This window comes from Chaetodon auriga, chromosome 1 (genome assembly GCF_051107435.1).
Source record: "Chaetodon auriga isolate fChaAug3 chromosome 1, fChaAug3.hap1, whole genome shotgun sequence".
NCBI classification, from domain to species: domain Eukaryota; kingdom Metazoa; phylum Chordata; class Actinopteri; order Chaetodontiformes; family Chaetodontidae; genus Chaetodon; species Chaetodon auriga.
In genome coordinates this window covers 24,469,668-24,488,045 of record NC_135074.1, presented here as the reverse complement: position 1 = coordinate 24,488,045, position 18,378 = coordinate 24,469,668, and the positions used below count along the sequence as shown (strand labels likewise).

General features: G+C 44.1%; 1 protein-coding gene across 11 annotated transcripts in view; it reads left to right on the top strand.

The window, feature by feature from the left end:
* The window catches only part of baz2ba (bromodomain adjacent to zinc finger domain, 2Ba), a 66,585-nt gene that overhangs the window by 31,099 nt on the left and 17,108 nt on the right, over positions 1-18,378 (top strand). For 6 of the 11 annotated variants that reach the window (XM_076730818.1, XM_076730810.1, XM_076730837.1 and 3 more), the window contains exons 3-13: positions 5,871-6,053; positions 9,785-9,976; positions 10,059-10,220; positions 10,831-11,027; positions 11,141-11,353; positions 11,512-12,117; positions 14,175-14,931; positions 15,459-15,728; positions 16,627-16,687; positions 16,856-16,964; positions 17,749-17,850. In XM_076730818.1, coding sequence (XP_076586933.1) covers positions 5,873-6,053; positions 9,785-9,976; positions 10,059-10,220; positions 10,831-11,027; positions 11,141-11,353; positions 11,512-12,117; positions 14,175-14,931; positions 15,459-15,728; positions 16,627-16,687; positions 16,856-16,964; positions 17,749-17,850 — 2,850 coding nt within the window. In that variant the 5' untranslated portion in view covers positions 5,871-5,872. The remainder of the gene's footprint in view (positions 1-5,870; positions 6,054-9,784; positions 9,977-10,058; positions 10,221-10,830; positions 11,028-11,140; positions 11,354-11,511; positions 12,118-14,174; positions 14,932-15,458; positions 15,729-16,626; positions 16,688-16,855; positions 16,965-17,748; positions 17,851-18,378) is intronic. The other 5 variants (XM_076730855.1, XM_076730846.1, XM_076730827.1 and 2 more) reach the window with 1 other exon arrangement.

Genomic DNA, 18,378 nt, shown 5'->3' with positions numbered 1-18,378 from the left:
TTATTGAGCTTACTTTATGATACTTAGAATGGTGCATACGGGTGTGCTTGTGTGCGCATGCATACACATATACTCAGAGACTCTTTTCGCAAACACACGCACACAGACACACACTCTCTACCGGCTCATTCTCTTCTATTTATGGCCAGGAAATGGGAGTAGTGCTATGTCTGGTTGAGCTGAGTAACACTATTCTGTCACACATAGGTTTGACATCAAACACAAGTGACAAGCCTATCCTATTCCTCTCCACCGAGTCATCACCATGTCCCAAAATCACATTATTGTCACTGGGAACCCAGCAGAGACGGATGGTGAGTAGGGGTGTTGATTCCAGCCTTTGGCATCTACAGTATGCTTGAAAAGGCAAATAAAGCCATTTGGCAAGAGCTGATTTCTTGTCATTTCAAAAATATACAGAATGCGTGTGGCATGCCATTTGGTTTTATATTTTATCTAAACCCTCTTACAGCGACATGGATACGCGTGCGTTTTTTACGACAGGGCCCAGTGAATACTGAAGCTGGAAACTCTTCAGTGCTAACGCCACGCTCTACCATTTCCGACACACAGGACCATATCATTACCTTTTTGCCCTGGCAGGCAGTAAGCAGCTCTAGCGTGGTAAGCTCCAGTGTTACATGGAGGCAGGCAGGCGGGCAGTGGTGTGGCTGTAATAAGACCTGTGGCCAGCACCACTGCCAAGGCTAGCTGAGGCGGGGTGAGAGATGGTGCCCATCCCCTACATGCCCTGCTCTGCCATCTGTCACTGGGCAGGAGCAGAGCCGAGGGAGGGGTCTGAGTCACTCTAGTTGTTGTCACCTAGACAGGCCACACTGGGGCATGCTGTCTCTTTGTACTCCTTTCAGGCCTTGGCGCGATCCATTGTCAGTTTTCGAAGCAGTTCCGCAAGTATCCTATTTAATATTTGGATTCGGTGATTCAGTGTAGATTTTTTTTATTCACACATTTAACATTTATTTCATTAAGGTCTTTCTCCAAAGTGTCATGAAGTGCTAGAGTGCAGTGATATAGCACAAGCAGCACAGGCCATTACAGCACCACCAAAATAGAGCTGGAATGATTAGCCAATTAATAAAATCATTTTTAATTGAAAATACCAAACATTCCCTGGCTCCAGGTTCTGAGTTGTGAGATAATAATTAGTGTGATAACAAACTGGATGTCTGTGGGTTTTGGACAAACTAAGCGATGACATCACCTTGAGCTTCAGCAAATTGTGATGGACATGTTTCATTAATTTATCGACCTAATGATCAATCAGCAGCCCTACAACAAATCTCACTCTTTCTGTTATGACCTTTCGGATTCTGCAACCAGCATGATATCACACAGTACATGCTGTCTCTTTAAATGTTCCCTGAGTTGATGTTTGACTCTGGACAAAGGTTGTCACTTAATTTTTGCCAAGGCGCCTGGTTATGTCATTTCCTGGCTGACGGTGTGCGTGCAGGGAGGGGAGGGATGAAGGGAGGAGAAAAGGGGTCAAGTGAGCTTGTGCGTGCGCTCTGCTATAAGCAAGATGATCTTGCTCAGTTAGTGTTCATTGCCAACAAGCATGCAAAGTACAAACATCCATATGCACATGTCGCGCCTACAAAGACACACGAACGTATACAAACACAACAAGAGCGATGGGACGTTGGAACAATGTGCCGGAGCAAGGTCAGAAATAAAAGATGTTCATGCTGATTCAGAGGCAGTGATCTCACTTTCACGAACACAACTGCAACAGAAAGTACCTTTTCTGTGTGTGTGTGCTTGTGTGCGTGCATGTGTGTGTGTGCGTGCATGCCAGTGTGTGTGTTGCCTTTCAGTAATGAGTCATTCATGAGAACAGTTTGTCACCTGGTAACCACCAGAGGAGCTTGTGGATACTAGACGTGTGTTAGCAATTCTCAGAAAGACCTGGAAATTATTGAATTAAATCACTGGAAATGGTAAAAACAAGTCAGTGTGTTTGTTTTGAGCAGCACAGAAAAACTAAGTGTTAAAAAAAAAAAAAAAAGAAGCAATGACTCCCATACGCTGATTAAACATGAAGTGCTAATAGTGGATTACTCATTCCGATCCTCTTCTTCACCAGCAACCTTCATCATGACACACTTGCTATGTTGACATTTCTGTTGTTAGCTGCTCGGAGCAGAACACAGCTAAATGGAGGTCTGCGTTTGACACAGTTGCAGATGACAATAAAAGGCAGGCAGTTAGAGATCCAGAGGACAGAGTGAATGTTGCGGAAGCAGCGTTCATACAGTCTTTGTCGGCTGCGGCAAGAAGAAAAAAGAAAGAGAGCTGGGAGCCACCGTGTGTCTTTGAATGGGGTCAGGGCATCATGGGGAATAATGCATTTCCCCTTCTCTTGCGCCAGGCGCTCCTTCCATTACGGCTGGAGAAGAGACATTGTGTCCACACTCTGATTACCACTGATCCATGCTGATGACTCTGTTGGCGGATTATCTCAGTTAGTATCAGCCATCTGTTACTGTGTGTACGTGTGTGTGTTTTTGTGTGTGTATGTGTGTGCGTTGAAGGGGCGAGGAGGAAAGGGGCAGGAGTGAGACACACAGGGGGTTGAATAGTTTGAGGCCGTGACACATGCACACACACACAGACGCACACACACACACACACACACACACACGGACCCACATACACACACACACACACACACACTTCTATATGCACATGTATTGGCAGTCTTACGTAAAACCGCTGCACGCGTAACCGAGCACCATTACATACACACAGCACAGACATACAACACCACAAAACAAATGCATGATGTAAGGCCACATACCAAGCAGCACAGGCCATTACACCACCACCAAATGCACGCACTCCATCTCTCCTTTATACTACTCTGCTCTCCTTTCAGATGATGCTGACGTGAAGGCTCCTATATGACGGCCACATGCAATCATAAAACCGCAGAGCTGTTTATAGCTACACTATCTCCTGAAGGGCTGTTGCATCCAGCCACTATTAGCTGCACGCGTTGACAGCTGGGTGCTGTGGTGTATTTGTGGACGTGACTCTGAATCCGGCGCTGGAGCACATCTTATAAATCATAGTTCAGCCATTAGCATAAATTCTCCCTCTCCTTGCATCTGTGAGACCTGCTGTTTCTGGTTGCACCGCTCTGCGTTGATTGGTTGGTGTTGTTCAAGTCAAATTGATTTAGCCGTTCACGGAGATTATAACGCTTGCCTTATACCGCCACTGTGGTGTGCCGTTAATTACCTATAAAATCAAGCTAATTCTGATGCTAAATCCATTTTAATTTCTCATAATTAAGTCAGGATTGGATCCTTAAATACCTTGGCGCTCCATTATTGTTGCAATCATTGTTGTGGCTGTGCATTTGGTGGTACATTGCTGAGCTCAATCTTATTATTGTTATTAGATTTAATTGCACTAAGTGATCAGTTTGTAGTTGTCGAAGGAAGATGGACTTGCCTCGCAGTCGTTTTTCCCCCGCTGTCCTTTCTTTCTCCATCTCTCATCCCAGAAAGAGGCCCTTTGAGAGATTGTGAGAGATGAGAGGAGATGAGGGGGAGGGTAGCTCTGCTTTACACCTCTGCAAAGGAGGGATTGCTTTTTTGTTGTTTGTTAGGGGGGAAATCAATTCTGTTCACATCATCACGTTTTGACAAGGCGAGACATTAAGTGCAGATATTGAGAAACGACAGGAATGGTTTACAGCCTGTCCTTCATCTCCTCCACTTTTTTCCTTTCTTCTGTCTTTTTTTCCACAACAAAATCAGAGTGCATTGTCTTGCTTATCCTTTTTTTTCCCCCCTCAATCTCGTTTTCTCTCCCTCTTCCTCTGTTTTTCCTTCCCTCTGAAAAGGTAGGGAATGATCCGCTTCACTTACCAGCTGACACCACATAAGCTTGCTCGTCCTCTGAGACACGAGCCTTTTGTTTTCATGTGCATTATGATAATTATGAAGGGCCACAGCTCCTCTCCATTTTCATCACACTTCTAATGATACTTACATTTTTTGTCAGGAGCAACCATGAAAAAAAGATCACTCTTTTTTCTAATCTTGTGAAAGAATCCCCTTTTTTTCATGTTTTTTTTTTTTTTTTCACCCTAACCTGACATTTAAAGGGTGACAGCCGAAGTGAAGGAGCACAGAGTGTGACAGCCATTCATGCAACAAAATGTGGCAGAGAGGTAACAGTTTTTGGTTAGGATTACGCTGAAACTCTTCATCTTCACTCAGCCAGAAATTTATTCTTGTAACTAATATTAAATGCTCATTTATTTGCTGTTCGGGTTGATAATTTGGCTCTTTAACCCACATCCCGTCACCTTGCATGAGAGGCCCCTCAAAGGACCTTTGACCTTGCTCATAATTACACAACCACCATCTTTTCACTGCAGCAATGGCAGTCATGGCTGCCCAAGTCCGATGGCACACCAGCCTCCTCCCCGTGGACTGCAGCAGGTTTTCTTGTCATCCTCGCCTCTCGCTCTCCCTCTCTCCCTCTCCCACTCTCCCTCTCTCTTGTCAGTGTTGCTCCTGGCGAAAGGCTGATACTTGATATTCAGAGGATAGCAGCTTTTGTCTCAGAGATTTAATCAGTGGCTCTGCTCCCACTGCAGAGGAGAGAGGGAGGGAGGGTGGCGGAGGGGTGGCAGGAGAGAGGGAAGGAAAGAGAGATGGAGGCAGAAACTGTTTATGTGTAATGACACAATAACAAAGCCTGCCTGTAAAACACAATCTGCAAACTGTGCTTTTGAAGGGGATTTTCAGTCCTGGATTAGTGTCAGGCAGAGGGATATGGAAAAGGAGAAGAGAGAAAAGAGTCAGGTTGATGTGATAGACAGCGGAGGTGATTTTGTGTATATGTGTGTCTGCAGTGGGGGTTGAATTGTGTGAAGTGTGCGTTCAGCCGTGTGTGTACAAATTCATGTGTTTTGAAACTGCTTTCTATTTATTTAGCTGCACAAGTTAGCGGCAATGTGGGCACAGCCACATTGTGTTCTCAGTTGTAAGCAAAAGGGGATTAAAGTTGAATAATGTAAGTAAAATATTTGGCTGCAGAATGGCCAAATGTTTCTTGTGAGGGTTTATGTTGTTGGTTGGTTGATAATGGCTGGCATGACGACTGTGAGACTGATAATGGAAAGCTGCTGTGTTGGTTAATGCACCCATCATCTAAAAGCCTCTCCATTTAGTTCAAGTTACAACTGAAAGGACTCAGGGAGCAATGTTGTCTTTAAAGCCTCAAAGAGCTCTTAAATTTAAATGTCTTTTTTATCAAGGGGGTGTAAAGGGATCCTGGTTGTCAAACACAGGTGTGCGTGTGTGCACATGTGAGTTTGTTTGCGCGTGTGAGCCCCTTGTGTGTCTGAGGGAAAGGAAAATGACAGAAAAGTTAAAAATGTGTTATTTGCCCATTTTGTTTTTGGAGTTTTTTCACTAACCTCTGTCAGTCCCACTGCAACCTCAGCAGAGTGAGTTCTCGGTAAAAGTGACCGTCCTGTGGCAGCACACATTGGCAGCACTGGTATTTTTCCTTGTGTCAAAATGTTTAACTTGCTTTGTTGTCTGGTATTAGAGTCCTTAAAGATGTCATCCTCCTTCATAGCCCATATAGAATCAATGGAGGCTTGGAGCCAGTGAGCATGGCTAAATAGAAATATTGTTCAGGGGAAGTGAGATGTGAAAGGAAAAGTGTCAGGAGATGTGTGTGTGTGCGTGCGCTTGCTCGAACATGTTGTGTAGGTGTGACAGTATGCATTCGTGTGTATGCGTTCAAACGTGTGTGTTTGCGAGTGTACGGGTGGGTGTGCTTTGCTATTGTAACCCTGCTGATTGGATTGTGTTTGACAGATATGGAGTCTGGAGAGCGGCTGGCCTCCCCTGCGCCCACCCTGTCTGCTGCTCGCACCTCCTCCCCTGCGGCCTCTTCCTCCTCCTCCTCCTCTTCTTCCTCTTCATCATCCCCTGCTCCCCACTCTAAGAGCAGCCTGGCCCCGAGCCCCTCAGCACTGGGATCCACCCTCAGCACCTCCGGTAAGAAACACTTTTTCTACCCCTCTGGATCTTCTGCCTCTTAAAGACCATGTCTATTGAAGAAAAAAATACCAGAAAACACTGCAAACAGTTTCCATGTAACCATAAAAACATGTCAAATATGGTCACCTTCATGTCTCGATAGCATTCAGAGTCCTCCTCATTTCTTTACCATGAAAAATGAGTTTCCTCCGGTATTAATTATACAGTTATTTTGCAGCCTGTGTGAATACACCTCTCTCCCAGCTACAAAGATTTTTTTTTTTTCCTGACAGCTTGGGTTGCAATTGAAAAGCTGCTGCATTAATGAATCCCAAACAATTAGGGGGCTCTTTTGTGTGAGAAACACACACATGCTTCGCCATGTCTCCTGACAACCTTCAGCTCTCTGGCTCCAGCTGCCTCAGAGTCAGGCTCAGCACGACACTGTGCGTGTGTGTGAGTGAGTGAGTGAGTGAGTGTGTGTGTATGTGTGTATGTGTGTGTGTGTGTGTATGAGAGAGAGAGAGAGAGAGAGAGAGAGAGAGAGAGAGAGCCTCTGCCTGCATGATTTAACATTTGTCAGCCACTCAGTGTCTAGTCAGCCCTGTACAGTATCCAGCCTCCTTTCTATGTATTGGTCAAAGCCATTAGGCAAAGAGGAGTGTGTGTATATTTGGTGTGAGTGTGTGTATGTGTTTGTATCTCTGTGTGTTTCGCGAATGTCCCTTGTGAGAGCGAGTGAATCATTTGCTCATACTCGCTTTCTCCTCATTTCTTAATGTCTCGCTGTTGTTTCATAGGCCTAGTATACACACACACATATACACACACATAAACCAAGATTGCGCAGAGCAGGGAATAGAATATCCAGCTTTCTCCATGATTGTTGTCTTTTCTTTCTGTTACGAGAGGAGGAAGCGAGCAAAATAAAGCCCCTTGTTTTGTCCTCCATCTCGTCAGTGTTGCCCCAAAGAAGAAGCCATTAGGAGCATCTCCTCCTTATGCATTATACATCCCTCTTATCCCTCTGTGCCATTACGTGTGCTCAGATTTTCTAGATAAGCGATTTTGGACTGAGCGTCAAATGCAATGCTGACAGGCAGGCTGTTAGCTCTGAACTTCTGCTGTGCTTTAAGCCAATTCTTTTTCACTTCACACAGCGTCTTGCTCGTTGCGTGGACTGTAAGTTAAACATATATACGGCGCCTATGCGCATACACAACTAAGACAAAAGAGCCATCTCTGTCGCTCTCCCACATCCAAGTATCATAATTAAAAGGAAAAACATTTTCAACCAGAAAAAACAAGAATATGTCAAGTGTATTGTGTAAGCAGGTAACATCAGTAATTACGTTTTGCAGTGATATAGTATCATCACAGACTGTGCAGGCATTGATTCAAAGTCCTTTGCCAATGTGCCAATAACACTTAAGGAAAAAAAGCTGAAGAACATGGAAATGAGCACGGACTGTGTGTGTGTGTGTGTGTGTGTTTGCACGCGTGTCATTGATGAGGATATCACTTGGAGAATAAAAGCTGATCGGCGCTTGTAGCACTCTCTTCTTCGGGGATCAACTCACGGATGCAATTAACTTAAATCTGTCTGTGGAAATTTGATTGACTGCAACAAACAACAAATTAATCCCCCTTCGGCAGCATCCAAACATGAAAAAAGCAGGCGGTGCAGTTTGTCAGAGTGGAGGAAGGATTGAAACAGAATGAGAAAGAGGGCGAGGGAGCGAGAGAGAGACACAGACACAGAGCGAGGAAGAGAGAGTAGGTAATCCTAGGTATGTCTTTCCTGTGCTTCTGTCTCGCTTCAAATTTTTAGATTTAATTATTCGCCTTCTGGAAGCCTGCATTAATATTGAAAAGGCATTTGCAGATGCCTAGAAAGGAAAGGGGTGTGTGGGGGGAGAGGTGGGCACCCCAGGCATAAGTGAACGCTGTGGCTGGCCTTTCTGGGGGTTGCATTGCAGTCGTTTATCTTCGTATCCACTAGCTGACGCTGGCAAGGCGGGCTCTACATATTCAGCATATTCTAATGACATTCAAAAGGCAGATTTTGCTGTCTTGTGGTAGAGAGGGGCCTTGAAACCAACACAAAGGGCTATACTCTCTCACACTGCTGGCATGCTGGTGAGGCTTTGTTTCTCGCCACACAACCACACACAGGTTGATTCTCACTTAAAAATAGTCTCCGAGATGCATCTCCAGATTCATGTTCATTTACAGTCTTCCTCTGTGTTTTGGTATAACGCACAAATAACTGGCCCTCCTGTGTCTCCCTCTGGATAATTAGATCGCAGACTGCATTAGTTCAGAAAACACTGTGCTCCAGTGTCACTCTATTTTACATTTCTGTGGTGTGTGCAAGTGTATAGTAGTTTGACATTTTCATCTGCACTGTGTACAACACTTTCCTTTTCTTCAGTCATCACTTTTTTGCATGTGTATTACCTGGCTTATGCAGAGGCATCAAGCAGGCTTGCTCTCTTTTTCTGGAATAGAAATTGAATTTGCATGAAATATGCTCACACCAAATTGCATCTGACTCTGGGAGGAGGTAATACGTGGCAGTCGCCCCTGCCAGAAATGATTGTGCTCAGGAAAATGCTAGACGATGATGATGTTGATGAAGTATTCTTCTGTGCTGAAATTGAATGCCAAAAGGATGGAAGGAGGTTAGCTTTTTACGCCTTATACACACACTTCTTTTTCTCACCAACAATATCCATTCTTTGTCATAGTGCAGCATATACGGAGCACTCTAAAATGGAGAAATATCAATACACAAATAGTTGTGTGCTGAAATTGGATTATGACAAAATGCTCTGTAATTTCAATGTGAATGTTTTACTGTATAGAAATAAGCATCGTCCTGAAGCTGCAGTCACTCTGTCATGCTCAGAAACAGTACGGCTGCCTTTTAAAATTAGGTGCAGTGTGCACTCAGTGAAAGCTAAATCTGAAGGTAATTCTTACACAAATAGAAGTCGGTCTTTCTGTATTTAATTCTTCTATAGTCAGGTGGATAAGAAGCGACACCTTCAAAAGCTGTTTAAGTCTAGTTTTAACACCCCGTCGGTCCTTACATGAAAAGAGCTCAGTGAGGCAATTTGAGAACAATGTTCTTGGTCTACACAAATAAACATACGAAACTATCATTAGGGCAATGAGTTCTGCTAAAGGTGCAATAAACAACTGTCATACCAGCTGTGCACTCGTGTCAAAATTCACTTTATGGAAGAAAAGATTTGTTAGATATGCACAAGTAATAAAATCGAGTTAGAGCTGAGTATTTTTAGACACTACAGTTCACAGTTCAAATTCATCTTTAAATCCTGTGATATAGGACTGTTTAATTAGCGACTAAACAGTAGCTTGCAACAACAAGATGCCATTAAACAGTAACAACTATCAAGAAGAAAATGTACAATTTTAACAATAAAGTCAAACTCTCAAACTGTGTTAACAAATCAGCATCTTATTTACTGAAAAGGAAGCAAGTGTTATCTTGTGTTTGCATATTTAGTGGAAATGACAAAAAAAACTCAACACAAACAGCATCATTTCTCATTGTACAGGACAGTTTTTGTGTGGAACAGACACAAGTTGAGAGCACATCTCGACTTGTTGCTTTGTATCACTGGCTAGTGTGTTGTTATACACAGCTATCTGTTATGGATGGCATTTGAAAACATTTTGGACAATTTGAACATGTCTTCCTTGGTTTGGATCTATCTCAGGCCGTCTGTTTGGAGCAGCGGGAGAGCAGCCCTTCATTGGCTCCACATTGTCAAGTGCCTTCCCTCTGGTCAACCACCCAGCCTTCGGAGCCATCTACACTGCCGGAGCAGGCAGGCCTGAGTTTGGAGGCCTGGGTTCCCTGGGCATGTCAGCGGCTCTGGCTGCCCACCCCCAGCTAGGAGCCCTCTCTGGTAAGACGTGGACTTTTGAGTTTTGGGCAGCAAATGGCTAAATGGGGAATTGACTTTAATCCTCTGCTCTCCTCTCCAACAGAGTGGTGGCGAGCTGCTGAAGCCCATGGACGAGGAGCTGCTGCCTTTCTCCCCTCTTTCATCGGCTTTCCTCCATTCTTCACTCCTCACATCCAGCCGAACCACAGCGCCAGTCCTGTTCAGATCAGGATGCCCGGCAAGAACAGCCATGCTCCGCCTAAAGGTACAGCACACATCTGCGTTATTACGGTAGCCAGAGACTAGCAGGTGATCAAGGAACATTTCATTTTGTTCTAAATTAAACTTCAGCATGTCCTTATAGTTATCAACATCATCCTGTCATATGAGTGATGTGATGTGGACGTTTGTGAATTACCTGCTTCTCTAAGAGGCACTGAAAACACACAACCCTACCTCTATCTCTCTTCTCACAAAATCTCTATCATCTTCTTCCACAGCCTAAATCCACTTTGTCCTATGATGAGATTTCTCCTTTTCAAGACACATTTAATGACTTTCATTCCTCCCTTAGTGATTCTGTCAACCTCCCCCCCCCCCCCCCTTCCCTCGTGTTCCCGCTCGTAATCTCTGTTTCTTGCACTCTTTTAATTTCACAGTATCTTTTAATTTATCTTTTATTATGTAAACCACTCATGTTGGGCTTGTGCCTCGCGCAGCCAGCATGTTTGATGAGATACATGTATAAATCAATATTTTTATTAGTCTTATTCCATTCTACAGTTAGTTCCAGATATTTCATTATCCTGTGTAGCAAAGTTCTCGGTGAAGATGGAGCTGATTAGTAACACAGTACATCTGTTTTGTGTTACCAGGGGTGAATGGGGCAGTGAATGGCAGCGGGGTCTGTCCTCCAACCACACAATCAGGGAGCTTTTCTGCGAGTCCGGCTCCTGTTCAGGCAACGGCCAAGCCAACCAAAAATTCAGACCCCTCAAACAGTCACCGTAGCAGCCCTCAGAACAATCCAGCAGAGTTGGTGGAAAAGCCAATCCAGAAAACTAAAGAGAAGGTCAGTCCTGAGATTTGCGTTCCTCCTCACTTTGAAAAGAGGCGACATGTGAAAAGCACTAGTCATGCATTATGCAGTGAAGCTGATTCTTGCAGTTTTTTTCCTCAACTCAGAAGCCGCGAAAGAAGGCAGCAGATACTTGTGTGGCAAGCAACAGCGAATCAGGCACGTCCTCGGACAGCTCGAGCGACGGGTCCCTCAGCAGCGATCTGGAAGACTTAGTAGAGGATGATGAAGATGATGATGATGACGATGAGGACGACGAGGAAGAGGACAAACAGAGTGAATTGTCGGATTCTGAGAAGCGTACAAAGAAGAAAACAAAGGTAAATTAGGATCGTAGATAATTAAGTGTGAAAGCGTTTTTAGTTAAATACAGAGACAAAGGCAAAGCAGGAAGCCTCTCGGTGCGTTCATTCACTTAAATGTGGAATGAATTATTCGTTCTTTGTTCTAACAGTTCTTAATTTTACTTCCCTCCCAGGTTTTGATACCCAGCACTGGAACTGCAAAGACTGACAGACGACTTTCTGGGGAGCCCCAAGACAAGAAGGTCCCCTCCAACCCCCCTGCCCTGGTGCCCTTACCCGGCTCTGTCTCCCCTCCTGCCTTGTCCCAAACCTCGCCGCTGGCCCTGCACAGCTCTAGGTCCCGGACAGAGGGGCCACAGCAGCACTTCAGTGTGATCCAGTCCACTGGCATGGCTGCCAACTCAAAGCCCCTGGCACTCCTCACTCAGCCTCGTAGGGAGTCTTCACCGTCTTCCTCCCCCATAGCCCTCACCACATCTCCAAAGGCACTCTCCAGCACTGCGTCTCCAAAACCTCCCAAACTGCTGCCCTCCTCCTCCCCCCAGCACCTGCCCCTCTCCCTCTGCTCCTCCCCTAAGCCTCTCTCCGTCCCTTCTCCACCCCGCTCGACTCTCCCACCATCTACCTCCCCAAAACCTTCTGGTTTGACCTCATCTGTAACAAGCTCCAAGAAGTTCTCTCTGAATCCGCCCCGGCACGTTCCTGGCTCTGCAAAATCCAACAAAAGGAAACATCTGGAAGCTTCACTTGCGCAGATCAATGAGTTCAGGCTCAAACAGGTAAGCCAACCTGTTAACAGCAGCTGAAGAATTTTAACCATGTCCACACAAATGACACCAGTACTTCGCATATTCACAGTGTGCTGTGAGACAAAATAACTATAGCTGCACAGTCAGCGTTAGTGAACAAAGTTATTCCTAACAAATTGACAGTAATGAATTTATCCACTGAAGCTGAGTGTGCACTTAGATTTGCAGTTTCTCTCTTTTTCTTCATCATTACCACACCATAACCATCACCTCGTTTAATCCAGTGGCCATTTACCACATTTATTTAACACGAGATCCAAGCAGCTCGCAGACAGCTGCTGTGACTGGTAAAGCTGCACACTCAATTTAAAACTGAAATCAGAAGATTTGCTTTTGCGGTTTCCCATTCACAAGAGGCAAGGGTTTTGTATCAGAGAGAAACATGTTCCAAAGGGCCTCTTTAAAATTATAACATGGCCTTAAGCAAAGTATTACAAGTGTAGTTGGACATCAGAGAGAATATTTGCTTTGTATGGTTGAATTAGAAGGCAGTACTTGTTTGAGTAAACTTGCAGGGCACAGGGATTGGACATAGAAAAACAATCAGACATCTAAGACATCTAATATGTTAATATATATCACCAATAGCTGGATCTGTTTATACGTTTGGTGTGACAGTGTTGAGTTTCTGTGCTAACCTTGGGAGAGGAAAGAGTTCAGAGTCAGTGATTGTTTTGTCATTGTGTACTGTAGTTAATGACTCTGTTTTTACAGATAGGCAATTAGTAATGTGTAATGAACACTAGGGATGTTAAAAACATGCACTCTGCAACAATTTGTCACTGATATCTTTCCAGCCTTGTAGTGAGTGCTTAGTCTCTTGCACAAGATACTGGAGTATCTTCACAATTTAATTTCGTGCTTACATAGGTTAAGATTTTTTTCCACATTGCACGCTGTACTGTTTCATTTGATGAATGGTGTTAGCTGTTAGATTGTTTTTACTTCGTTTTTCTAGCTCAACTTAGCACTCTAACATCTCGCTCTTGTAGGTTTAAGTGTCCATCATACTCCCTGAGCTGGTGATTTAACCTTAAAGCTGCTTTCGGCCAGATATGTTCTGTCAAGTTCAAACTGCCTTTCATGAATAGCTCATAAGCCCTGTGATCTATGTGTTTTCATGATGGTTTAAGTATTCACTACTTTTAACTAATTTACTGTGGTTACTGCGGCAAAGATTGGCTTGTTGATAACATGATTAATGCTTTTACTTTCATTACCATTCTGAAGCACACTTTGTGTCTGCACACATGCTACTGTATTATTTATGTTTTTCAATTGGTTCAGATGAAATGGTGTAAAAATTGACATTTTTCTTTGCTTTGACTACAAAGATGCCTTTTCCTCAGATGAAATATGAATGATAGCACAATAATCAATAAGCTAAACCTTTTGAGATCAGCTTATTCTGTGAAAATCATTTCCCCTTTCCTGTTTTACCAGTATAGAGAAGTTTACAACGAGCTAAATTCCCCCTGTGGTTTCAGCACTGTTACTGTATTTCATGGTCTGTGAAATTGATTTGTTTCACTTCATATCACATCCAGTTGAAAGTGCAATGTTAAAGTCTAACCTGCCTTTGCTTAAACACAGATTGAAGCAAACTTGTCATAATCAGTGTAAAAAAGGCAAACATGCTCAGCTGCATGATAATAATGATGATGGAGCTTTTCAAATGTGCAGACAAGTAATTACAATTTTAGAGATATACTCGGTGTGTCTTTTTGTGAACTTGGCCAAGTACAATGCCTTTAGTTATTGCATTTATGTTCTTTTTGTTTCTCAGAAAGGGACTTAGACACAGTTAACTGTACCAGTGTTCAGCATTGTAGTTTTGTCACCTGCTCAAACAATCAACAGTGATGCGAACTGACAGCTAGAGCAACTCTACTTTGTCCCATTTCTTTTCTAATTTTTTTCTCCAAACCTTTCTTTGTTCCTCCCATTCGGCTGTTCCGTCTCCCTCCCTCCCCCTGACTCCCTGCCTGTCCTTGTTCTCTCCTTCTCTCCTCCTCCTTTATTCCCAGACTCTCATGTCCCAAGGGCAGACGTTCCCAGCTGAGCTAAAGAAGCAGAAGCAGGGGCCAAACAAGTCCCCCAAGAGGACATCTCTGTCTTCATCGCCATTGCCACCCGCTCCGCCTCCTCCACCCCAGAACAATCACTCCAACCTTTTCCTCTCGAGTGCCCTGCTGGGGCTTCCTGAACCCCACCACCCCAATGGAGTCATCCAAAGCACCACTCAGGACGCACCTTTGGCCCTCATCACCAAACCTCGCAAAGACTCTGCCTCTCAAGGCAAGTCCCCTCAGTGCGACTCCGATGCTGGGTCGATGCCTGTCAATCTGAGCACAGGGGCGAGCAGAACCCAGGCAACCGCCCAGGCTGGTGCTCCGTCACAGCCCCCCACTACCTCACCCCATGCCGCAGGCCATGGATCCAGAAAGAACAAGACCCCCAAGGGTAAGGGACAGACACCAGGGCTGGGACAAGGACAGGGACAAGCAGACCCTTTAGCTGCCTGGAAGGGCTTCTCTCAGAACCACCTGGTACAGTCTCTAGTGGATTTGTTTCGTGGAGGAGAGTCCGGGATCGGGATTCCTGGAGTTAGCATCCCCGGAGTTGGAATTCCTGGAGTGGGGATCCCTGGGACATGTAACCCCGCAGCTGGTCTCCCGGCTAACAAGGAATCTGATGACTCCGGCGATGATGATGATGATGAGGATGACGACCTTGAGGAGGAGGAGGAGGAGGATGAAGAGGACTCAGATGATAGTCTGTCAGGTTTGTTTGCTTCTATGTACCCTTGAGTAAAAGTCACTTTCACAATTCAGTAACGAGCTGACAATAAAATCTCAACACCACGGCAACAACAGTTATTTTAATTACTGATTGCTCTTGATTATTGTCTCCATTAGCCAATCAATCATCCAGCCTATAAAATGCCTCTTTGAATGGCTCGATATCTCCGACCAACAGTCTAAAACATATACATATTCAGTTTATAATCACATAAGACAAAGAAAAGCAGCAAATTTTCCCAACTGAGAGGCTGGAAGTACACAATGTTCTGTGCCACCATTTCTTCCCGGAAAATAACTTATAATAGTTATCTAATTGATGAGCTAATCAATTAATTGACCAGTTGTCTCAGCTTAAATTAACATGAAGTTCAGTCATTTAAGAACTCCATTTGAAATCCTAGAAATACAGCCATACAAATAATTGATTTAACTACCATTTGCTCTGGTGAACTGATACCTCATTCATTTTGAACTCTGAATCGACTTTGTGTCCTGGACTCATTTCAGAGTCTGACAGCAACTCAGACAGCGACATCTCTGGGAAGAAAGTGAAGGAGTTAAAGCTGCTGCCGTCTGGATCATCTAAGAAGGAGTTGACTCCCCGCAGGATAACCAAAGGCCCAGAACTACTGAACACCTCAACCAATCACACCGCCACCAGCTGCTCCCCTCTCAACCTACAGGTCATCAAGTCTCCCACCATTGTCACCAGCTCCAGTGCCTTGGCCTATCACAGCTCTCCAGGCTCTTCCTCTTACAGCCTAGCCTCTCCATTAGGTAATGTGTTTGAAAATCTGTCTCCAGAAAGTGTAAAAATTAGGGATGGTTTTAGCTGGATCTCTGAAGTTCAGCAAATAGAGTTTTGATTATGACGTGCAGCAGAAACAAATGGCGTCAGAGATTAGAAGAAATTCTGAACAGAACAAAAAGCTACAAACTCCAAACAAAAAATATGGTTAATTGGTTAAATGTTACCTTTACTGCCACCCTTGTCCTTTCACTGACTTAATGTGAACAGCATGTACAGTACCACAGAAAAGCTATAGCTGAGGCCATGTTTTGTTTACCAAAACATGAACAGCCCATCATCCTTAGACGACTGTGAAGAGGGATTGTTACTTTAAGGGAGGCAGGAAGTTGTGGTTGTCATGGCCTAACCAGAGCTCTGAGGTCCTGTAGGTACATGCCTAAGAGCCCTGACAACTTGTTTGGCACAGCAATGAAGTTTATTTCCGCCCTCTTTCAATGCGAAGAGATTACTCAGATCAGAGAAATTAGGACATATGTATAGCTTGCCAGGAATGTTCCAAACAGACACTCCAGTCTGTCCTCTACTGTAAGTCATTTTCTTTTTTTTCCTTTTTATGCTATTTTTACATGGACACTGTTCATCAGACAGTACCATGTGATGTAAATTCACTCCTGTGTTCATATATATCTGGCTCTAGTTATATGATTTCATTACTGCAGCCCAGAGAATTGTGTGCAAACTTTTGTGGCCATGCAGTGCTGGTAAATGTAGTTTTGAAAGGCCACTGCACCCATATGTTATTGGCTACCTGCCAGGTACGATCACTGGTGAGTTCAAGCGCTTTGACTGCTGCTGCTGTATATGTGAGGCTTCCACTCATAAGCTGTGCTGTCAAATTGATGGTTGAACTCTGTCTCTTCACAGGCTTAGGGAAGAGGAAGAGGGTGATGGATGAGAAGGAGTTGATGATACCTCTGGAGTTGGGGTATGTACAAGAGGCTGAGAGAAAGAAAGGTCTTACAAAGCGGTTCACTCCAGAGTGTGTTGAAATTTTTGTCCCGTTCATTGTAACATCAACGATTGGCTGCAAATGTACGATACACAATGTGTTTCTGAACAAGTGTGCTATTGTTTTTTATTTTTAACAACCCAGGTGGCGGAGAGAAACAAGAATGAAACCACTTGCAGGGCGGCCGCAGGCCGAAGTGGCCTACTACGCCCCGTGTGGCAAGAAACTAAGGCAGTACCCAGATGTGATGAAGGTACTGCGGCCTCACAGCGCTGCAGTCTAGTCTACGTCCATGATGCATAAGCAAATGTTTTGAGACATGCAGATGAACAGTTGAGTTTGTAACAGGGAGTACAGTGGGAATCATTGTGGGTGGCATGGTTTATAATTTATTATGGACGGATAATTTTTTCTAATAACTGCTCACCTGCATTGCTCAAACAAATGCTTGTGTATCAGGATTTGTTGTGTATTATCTATGCTTTTGCCCCAGCTGCAATCCACCCCCACCCCCACCCCACTTTCTGTGACCTTAATAGTGAGAGATGATATTCTTAGATTCACTTCTCGTGTCACTTTTCTCACCTTTCCTTCCCCGATTAAATGATTAATGGTTAGTGTTGGGATGCACAGCTTCGGGCCCCTATTTTTACACTATATTATAGTCTGTAATCTTTTTTGTTTGCTTGATCAAAGGCTCTACTACACTAACTCTCTTTGAGTGTAGCAGTGCAAAGAGAGAGTACTCATTCACTCACTGCTAGTCAGTCAGAAGGCAGTAAAAAGCCTAGCATGGCCACAGATAAATAAGAAGGGGCCTGAATTGTGCACCCCAAGGTCAGAACCGTTTTTCTCCCCTGAGAGCTTTTGCTCTTTTTTTTGTCCCCTGGCTTTTATAATGATTAGTAGCACTGCACAGATGCTCACTGTAACCTAACTCCCTCCAATCTAGTCCCTCCCAGTTGCTTTTCAATGTCGCTAATTTCTCAAATTTTTTTCTGCCTAAACCAACGCCATTATTATTTTCTCTTCTGTAGTATCTATCCAGAAATGGAATAAGTGGCATCACGCGTGATAATTTTAGCTTCAGTGCAAAGATAAGGGTTGGTGACTTCTATGAAGCCAGAGAAGGACCCCAGGTGACTGCCTTTCATCTCTCTCTCTCTCTGTCCCTGATCCCTGTTCATCTTTTCATCTAGCAGCAGGCAAAGCTTCATGCAGCAGTCACTGTCAGGGCATGGATAGGATTCAACCAAAACCCTCACTAGTCCTAGTTCATAGACCTCTCACTGTGCATGGATAAATGTAATAATCAGCTGACATTACTTCCACAGGTGACCAGTGCTATATGCCATGTTATGTGTATGTGATACACACAGAGATACGTTAGAAAATAGACATGTGTGTCTTATTGGATGCAGAGTAGAGAAAATTCTTGGTGCTGAGGGGCCAGAGAAAAACTAGATGATAAATGACAGATCAGTAAAGCTTGTTAATGAATTGTTTAGCCAGCTTTTTACTGTGTATTATAGAAAATCTGTTTAGAAATGCACAACATCTTATTATAACCACTGCTACAATACACCCAGATTAGTCTAGCTAATTATTAAATTGTTCCTTAATCACATGAAATGATCGACATGTTGTTCACTTTTACATCTCTCGCC